Raw genomic sequence first — 8,535 nt, forward strand, 5'->3', positions numbered from 1 at the left:
CTGCTAATTTCCTAAAAGTAATTCTGGATCCTCACACATTTCAGTCTCAATCTGTAAAACAGAAATACATGCGTCACTTGACTTTGTGTGGCATTGGTAGAAAGAAACACATACTCCCATGCCCCATTTCCCTAAGACTACATTGTAATGTTTGTTGCGAGCTGCCGAGTTGGTTCTGACTCATAGTGATCTTGTATAGGATTTCTGAGGAGTGGCTGGTGAGTTTGAACCACTGGCCTTTCAGTTAAAATGACTAAAGTCCAGTGTTTATCCTACAATGTCATTCCAGGATTCCATTAAGAGTACTTTGTTGTTTTGTTAAATGCCTTTAAGTCAGTTCCAACTCATAGCAACCCCACGTAGGGTTTCCAAAGATCAGCTGGTGGGTTTGAACTGCCAACCTTGTGGTTTGCAGTCCAGTGCTGATCCTATAGCACCACACCTATAGATTAAGAGTATACTGGGAGTCCTGGTGTGGTGTTATAGGATAAATACCGGACCTCAAGGGCAGTTTGAACCACAAGGTTGGCAGTTCAAACTCACCAGCCACTCCTTGGAAACCCTATGCAGGGTCACTATGATTTAGAACCCACTTTACAGCAGTTAACGAATGTTTGAAAGGTGACTTTTGATTGCAATGATAAATTTTATTTGGATTGGTTGGATTGTTAATTTTTTTTTTTTTCCTTCTCTCTTTTAAAGGCACAATGAGCATTTCACAGGATCAGAGTGGCTTCCCCAGTAACCGAGAACCCCTTTTGAGGTGTTGTGATGCACGAAGGGACTTGGAGCTTGCTATTGGTGGAGTTCTTCGGGCTGAACAGCAAATTAAAGATAATCTCCGAGAGGTGTGATATGTGCTTTTTCCTTCCTTTGTTTGGTTTTATCACAGGGCTGATTAGAGCCTGGCTAAGCATGTGAGTTTTGACTGCCAACCAAATCTCCCTCATCCCTTCCTAGTCAGCTGCCTTGGATACCAAAGAGAAGTAAAGCAGATGTTAGAAGAGTCTGGAAAACTCTGTACCACTCTAGAGCACTGCCATCAGTAACAGACTAGCTAAACCAGTGAGCAGTGTACTGGTCAGCTCTGTCCTTTCGATACCTAAAGGATCGCACGTCCCCTGCCATCTTCTCATTGTTTATGTTGGAATTTTAGTGTCATGGTTCTCGTACTGACTTAATTTGTAAGAGTAAGTCAGAATGCAATCTGTTAGTTCCATCATCCTTAGTAACGTTTTGGTGGGAGTTCCTGGTTAGAGTTCCATGGCTAAAGCCTTGACTATTAGCTGAAAGATTGTCAGTTTGAACCCACCTTGAGGTGTACTGGAAGATAGGCCTGATGGGCTTCTGAGAGATCATAGCCTTGAACACCCTGTGCAGCAATTGTACTCTGTACACGTGGGGATGCCATGAGTCAGATCCTACTCGATGACAACTTACATCAATAAGGATTCATGGTGGGGTGCTGTAGGATCAACACTGGACTGCATACCACAGGCTCGGCAGTTCATACCCACTAGCTCCTCCTCGGAAACCCTATTCAGGGTTGCTATGAGTCGAAAGCGACTTGAGGGTACTTTAACAACATCATCAATAAAAACATGTAGCCTGAATTTTAACATTTTGAAACACAGCTTTTAGTCTGAAAAAAAAAATGTGTTTGAAAATCATTTCCATGGAGTCTCATAGTTACTTTGTAGCAGCTATAGTTTTTCTTTGTTGTCTTGGCATTGTTTATGTTCAGTCTCATAATTGAATCGCCTAAACTGCCGTTGTCATGTGCCATGACGTGATGTGGTGGCGCGTCTCAACTCTTTTATGGATGCTCAGTAGATGGCTGATTCTGTGGAGTAGGAAAAGACACAGTTGTTATTTATCTGTCAAGTGTTAACTTTAAAATACAACGGTGTTACTCCACTGATGAATTCCAGACATCATAGGTTTTAAAATTACATGGGAAATGGAGTAAGATCAGTATCTCCACACATTCTTACATTGTGTCTTACTTTGTTGTTGTTTTTGTTAGGTGCCATTGAGTCAGTTCTAACTTACAGTGGTCCTGTGAACAGCAGAATAAAACACTGCCTGATCCTGTGCCATCCTCAAAATGGATGAGTTTGTTGTTGCTGCTACCATGCAGGCCATTCCATTGGGCATCTTCCTCTTTTTCACTCTCTACTTTCCAACTTCCCGTTTTCCTAGATTCATACGTTGTTCGTTCCATGTTCTCATTATTTGATGTTTGCAGCTCTTCTCGTTTTGATTTGTGCCCCATCTGCAAATGAAGGTCCTGAAAAGTACTGCTCCATCCACATGGTTCCTTAAACTTTACTTTGAGGAGTCCTGGTGTGACGCTGTAGGATAAACACTGGATTGCTAACTACAAGGCTGGCAGTTCAAACGCACCAGCCACTCCTTGGAAACCCTATACAGGGTTGCTGTGAGTTGGGATCAACTTGATGGCACTTACCAGCAGCTTTGAGGAGGCAGAAAATCCCATTGTATATTGAATGCCTTCAAACCTGAGGAGCTCACCTTCCAGCTCCTCCTTGTATCTGACAATGTTCTCCTGCTGTTCAGAAGGCTTTCCGTTGCTAGTCATTCAGAAGTGGTTTGCCATTCCTCCCTTGTCTTAGTCTGGAGGCTCTGCTGAAACCTCTCCACCATTGTGTCCCTGCTGGTATTTAAAATTCCCATGGCTTAGCTTCCAGGAAGCATCACAGCAACATACTGACAAACTACTTGAGGTGGTGGCTACTATGGGATACCCAAAATTAACTGGATCCTCTTAGGAGGTGGGGTGTTAATGGAGAACTTTGTTAGGTATGCCTCTATATCTGGGATTCTTAAGTTGGGGTCCTTGGGGCTCTGGTAAGACCGTGGATAGACACTAAAATGAAATTATAGGCAAAATTTTAGTGTTTGCATTTTTCTGAGATGCTCCATAGATGTCCTTCGATTGTCAGGATTTGTGACGCCTGAAAGCTTAAGAACCTCACCATTCCATGGAAAACACTAGTTCAGCTAACATCTCTGTTCCGTAGGTGAAAGCTCAGATTCATAGCTGCATAAGCCGTCACCTGGAATGCCTTCGAAGCCGTGAGGTGTGGCTGTATGAACAGGTGGACCTCATCTATCAACTGAAAGAGGAGACGCTGCAGCAACAGGCCCAGCAGCTCTACTGGGTAAGGGCGCTGCCTGACGGTAGTTGGTTTGAATGTGATTTCCAGTTTCTAGAGAATGGCTTTTCTGTAAGGAAGTGTTGATATAGATCGGATCAAAGTTTAATCTCATCTCATGCTCTTTGTTAATTTGGATACACCTGGTGCTTTAAAAAATCTTTGTGGCTTGATGTTTCTTCTTTTTTTTTTTTTGGTAGTTACTGGGCCAGTTCAATTGTCTTATTCATCAACTGGAATGCTCCCCAAACAAAGATCTAGCCAATCAAGTCTCTGTGTGCCTGGAGAGGTACAGACACTTTTTGCTTGTTTTAATTTTGGTATATGAAAAAACACAAAAATCATCTTTGAACTTATTAACCGTGTTGATTTAATTTGAATTCTTTTACTGTGATAAGATTATTGCTTAATATATTTATGTATCTAATATAAATACCTACTGATACAGTAAGTCGTAATTTTTTTTAGAAAAGTGTATTTAAAAACAAATAGACTGTTATTTTGGATGAAGTTGAAACTGATATTCCTAAAAAATAACCAAGTTTTGTTTTTCTTAGACTGGGCAGTTTGACTCTCAAACCAGAAGACTCAACTGTCCTGCTCTTTGAAGCAGACACTACTGCGTTGCGTCAGACCATCACCACATTTGGGTCCCTCAAGACCATGGTGAGTAATGTTGATCTCAGATGGATCATAAAGTATTTGTTAGTCTGTTGCCTCACAGATTGTTGTTAAGTGCTGTTGAGTCAATTCCGACTCATAGTGACCTTCCAAGGAGCAGCTGGTGAATTTGAACCGCCAGCCTTCTAGTTCAGACTGACACTGCGTATCCTACAGCACCCCACTAGGACTACTTTCATGCTCTGATTAAATCTATAGTTAGAGCGTTAGTTTGGTAGTTTATAGACTCAGTGATAATTCTCTGGCGTTCATCTTACATCTAGCTCTTTAAATACTTTTGACATTAACTCAAAATGATTTTAAAGTAGTAATGTTCTACCATTCATTCTGGTGGAGATTTTTTATATGATGATAGTTCCTTATAGGTGGAGTCCTGGTGTAGTGCTGTGAGTTAATGTGCTAGACTTCAGTCAGTTTGTACAACAAGGTGATGGTTCAAGCTCACCAACTGCTCCTCAGAAACCCAACACAGCACTTCACAACAACAAACACTTACAAGGGGATACAGAATTCTGAAATCTGATAACCACTTCATAGATCACTGGATTTGGTTTGAAGAATATTCTAGTGAAATTGTGATGCTCAGCTTAATGCTTTTTAAAGTTAGGAATAAAAATCTTACTCTTTGGTATGAAAGCCTAGCCTAAACATGATTAATCTGCCTTTATTTTGTAGCAAATTCCTGAGCACCTGTTGGCTCATGCTAACCCATCAAGTAGTGGACCCTTCTTGGAGAAGAGAGGTTATATCCCAGTGCCAGAGCAGGTATAATGGGTGTCTGATAACTGAGTCATTATATTTCTTTTTGCTAGCATATATATATAAAGTCGTCAATGGTAATGAGTTAAGTTTATGGAGTTAATAGATAGTCTTAAATGTCAGATAGAAATTCAGAGGTCTTATAGATGTAGATTGAGACAATATAATTGCTCCCAATAGGTTCAGAGGAAATAATCATTAGTTGGTGTTGGTTTTCTCTTGGGGATCCTTCTCTTTATAATACCAAGATGATGTAACTTCTTAAGATGTTGTCAACATAGAATCCTAGTTCTTTAGAGTTGAGAAGAATCCTAGCGATTAGCTCCACTCCTTTTATAATTGTGAAAATTGAGATTTATTTCTGGTTCATGTCAAGCCGAGGTTAGAGAACTAGGTCCCCTGCTTCCCTGGTGAACTTTCCATTGCAATTGACGTTGCCCTATTAAGCAATTAAGTATGACTTCATTATAGATGTCATCAGCCAGCACCACAGCTGTCCCTCTCAGCGAGTGGCTCCTTGGAAGCAAACCTGCCAGTGGTCGTCAGGCAGTGTACATGCCCAGCGCCAATCCCCAGGATTGGCTCTCCCAAAAGCAGCCCTTGGAGAATAGTCAGGTATGTTTCTGAGGTAATTGTGGTTAGTTACTAATAACTATTAGTATATGTCTTTGTTGAGTTTTTAGATCTTAGTCTGTAAGCAGTTAATAATTGTTTACCATAGTAATGATGGAGTCCTGGTGTGGCATTGTAGGAGAAGGCTGGCAGTTCAAACCCACTAGTCATTTCTTGGAAACCCTATACATCAGAATTGATTCCATGGAACTTAACAATATAGTAATGATCACTTCTGCACTATAAAAGCTTAGAAAATTATGAACGATTAAAGAAACACAAAACAATTATCATGCAGAGACAACATTTTGTCTATAAGATTAATTTTTCTATGCATATATGTTGTTAAGTGCTGTCGAGTCAGTTCCGACTCTAGCATTTCCAAGGAGTTGTTGGTAAGCTTAAACCACTGATCTTGGGATTGAAAACATCGTTGTAGTCCAGCAAATTAACTTGCAACACCATTCCATGACTCCATGCATGTATATATATATAATTGTTCGGAAAGCTTGCCTATATAAGCAGGTTTTTTTCAGAAGTATCATGAATATTTCTCTGCCATTTAGTTTTCAGTAGTAATTTTGATTGGCTACTACTTCATTTCAATTATTTCTGGATATAAACAAAAATTCCTTAACACTCAGTAGCTAATTGTGTATATTTTTTATTAGTTTCTTAGCAATAAACTCACAGAAATTACATTATTCAAATTATAATTCGACATACCCTTCCTTTTAAGACTTTTGATATATACTGTTTTCCAATAAGCTGGTATCACTTTGTTTTTACAATTATTGAAAATGCTTGTTTTCCTGAACTGTAATATCATTTGCAAGTTTTTTTTCCTTTGAGTTTTTGTAATTACCCATTAGTTAAGTGTTTTTATGTTCATTAGCCTTAGATGAATGTAACTTCTTTATTTGTAAAGGATTATCGTAAGGGAGATACTAGTCAGTTTTTTGGTATGCTTAAATTTAGAAACATCAAAAAATATAGTAAATATGAAAACAAAACTCTTGATCTATTTTGAATCCCCAAAGCAGTCATAATGGTTCTGGGAAACTAATAAATACTGTGTACTTCTTATATAGACCTCTCCCAGAGCCTACAATTTCTTCAGTAATGTCTTGGGCAACCTGAAGGGCTTGGAAAACTGGCTTCTCAAGAGTCAGCAGCAAGAAGTTTCTGAAAAATCAAGTCACCAAAAGCGCAACAGTCCTTCTGCCAACTCATTCTCCGAAGGTGAAAAAGTTAGAGATGTAGAGTTTCTTGAACAAGATGAGGTGGACCTTTCTGATTGGTTGCTGACTCCCCAGGTGCCCCATAAGCTGGAGAAGTCTGAAAATGGCAGCTGTGAAACTAGTGAAAAGTTTCAGCTCTTGTTCCAGGTTTTCCAGGAGCCCTACAATGTTAGTGATTGGCTTGTCAAGCCTGACTCTTGTACCAATTGTCAGGGCAACCAGCCCAAAGGTGTGGAAATTGAAAACCTGGGCAATCTGAAGTGCCTAAATGACCACTTAGAAGTTAAGAAACCGTTGTCCACCCCCAACATGGTTACCATGGATTGGCTTGTCCAGAACCACCAAGAACCATATAAAGTAGAAGAGATATGCAGAGCCAATGAGCCCTGCACAAGCTTTTCTGAATGTGTGTGTGACGAAAATTGTGAGAAGGAAGCGCTGTGTACATGGCTCCTGAAGAAAGAAGGAAAAGATAAAAATGGGATGCCTGTGGATCCAAAATCTGAGCTTGAAAAGCTTAAAGATTCCCGAAATATGTGGCTCTGTCCTTCCAGAACAGAGGCAACAGAACAAGTTAAGGCACCAAAGGTCATGGCTCCTTCTAGAATTGCTGATTCCTTTCAAGTCATAAGGAACAGTCCCTTGTCAGGGTGGCTCATGAGACCATCATGCCAAGAAGGAAGTCCCAAGGAAGTGCTTAGTACCGAGGACACAGCTGGCAAACAAAAGCTTGTGAGTCTGATGGCCACTTCCCGGTGTCCCTTTAATCCAGCTGACTGGGTCTTGCCAGTGAACACACGAAATCTCAGCCAGGTACCCTCTGGAGAAGACAAATGGCTACTTCGAAAGAAGGCCCAGGTGAGCACAAATACCAAAATAGTTATGCTAGAAATACTTTTTAATAAATTCTTACACTCTTTAATTGCAGACCTTTAAATGCTAGGTTGGCTAAGAATTTTGGTGTCAAAATAGCAACAGAATGGAGTGCAGACAAACATTTACCAGTGTAGTTAAGTTTATGGTTATTTAGACTGAAATTATGGTATATTTTCCAGGTCCTTTACTTCCCAACCTACAAGGAAAAACCAAACAAACCCCAGTATATTTTACTATTATTTATGGGAAAAACTTGGGGTAGAAGAAATAATAACTTTTGCTGTTATTGGAGTGGACATTATTTAAATTATTCCCTATAGACACTATGTGGAAGATGTATTAAGATGGTCTCATGCCTCCCACGTACCATATAGTAACCCAACCTTTTTGTCTACTTGCAGGAAGTATTGCTTAAATCACCCCTAAAGGAGGAACATAACTTTCCCCCAGATTGCTATGGCCTTCCAGCAGTTTGTGATCTCTTTGCCTGTATGCAGCTTAAAGCTGATAAAGAGAAGTGGTTGTATCGAACTCCTCTACAGGTGGGTATAGGCTATCAGTATGATTTAATGCTGCTTACAAATTAATATTTTGTCTTACATATGAAATCATACTTTTCTCACTGAATCCTGTTTCTGTATATTAGGCAAGTGATGGTAGGAGAGGGAGATCATAAAAATTTCAATTTTGCTTTATGAAAAATCACTAAAAAATTACCTCTTTCAAGATGATGTAGCTAGCTCAAGGCAATTTTCAGATCAAATATACAAGATAGGATAGACTTGCTTGTATCTTACAATGAGTTGACTTATCTGTGGGCTTCTCTTTGCAGATGTGAAGGGAATATACGAATCAAGCAGCTTCTCCTCTTCAGATTATCGCATACCCATGAGATGAACAACCACACCTTGCCAAATTGTGTTTCTGGATCTGTTCCTTTCTTTCCTGCCTAACTTTGAACTAGTGAAGAAAAACATGTCTGTTTGTTAAATTGATGTTGAGGATGCTCTGTTCCTTCTTAAAGAAGTATTACTGAATTTCACACCTCATTATAAACATGGTGGATAGGTCTTTTTCACAAGCTTCCATGGCTCCTTAGATTATAGAGGTACATTAAAGCACTAGTTTCCAAAATGAGTTTTCTGTAATCACAGTGTGTTGATTATATTACAAAGGTAGAAAGTTTC

The 8,535-nt window shown here is 39.6% G+C and overlaps 1 protein-coding gene across 1 annotated transcript; it reads left to right on the top strand.

Annotated features, from left to right (window-relative positions):
* The first annotated feature begins 707 nt into the window (after nucleotides 1-707).
* Nucleotides 708-8,186, top strand: NCOA4 (nuclear receptor coactivator 4). The gene is made up of 9 exons (XM_006874614.1): nucleotides 708-848; nucleotides 3,045-3,185; nucleotides 3,380-3,468; nucleotides 3,737-3,845; nucleotides 4,536-4,625; nucleotides 5,091-5,234; nucleotides 6,323-7,330; nucleotides 7,750-7,890; nucleotides 8,181-8,186. The coding sequence occupies exons 1-9, from the start codon at nucleotides 708-710 to the stop codon at nucleotides 8,184-8,186; spliced, it is 1,869 nt and encodes a 622-aa protein (XP_006874676.1).
* The last annotated feature ends 349 nt before the right edge of the window (nucleotides 8,187-8,535 follow it).

This window comes from Chrysochloris asiatica, unplaced genomic scaffold (genome assembly GCF_000296735.1).
Source record: "Chrysochloris asiatica unplaced genomic scaffold, ChrAsi1.0 scaffold00289, whole genome shotgun sequence".
NCBI classification, from domain to species: domain Eukaryota; kingdom Metazoa; phylum Chordata; class Mammalia; order Afrosoricida; family Chrysochloridae; genus Chrysochloris; species Chrysochloris asiatica.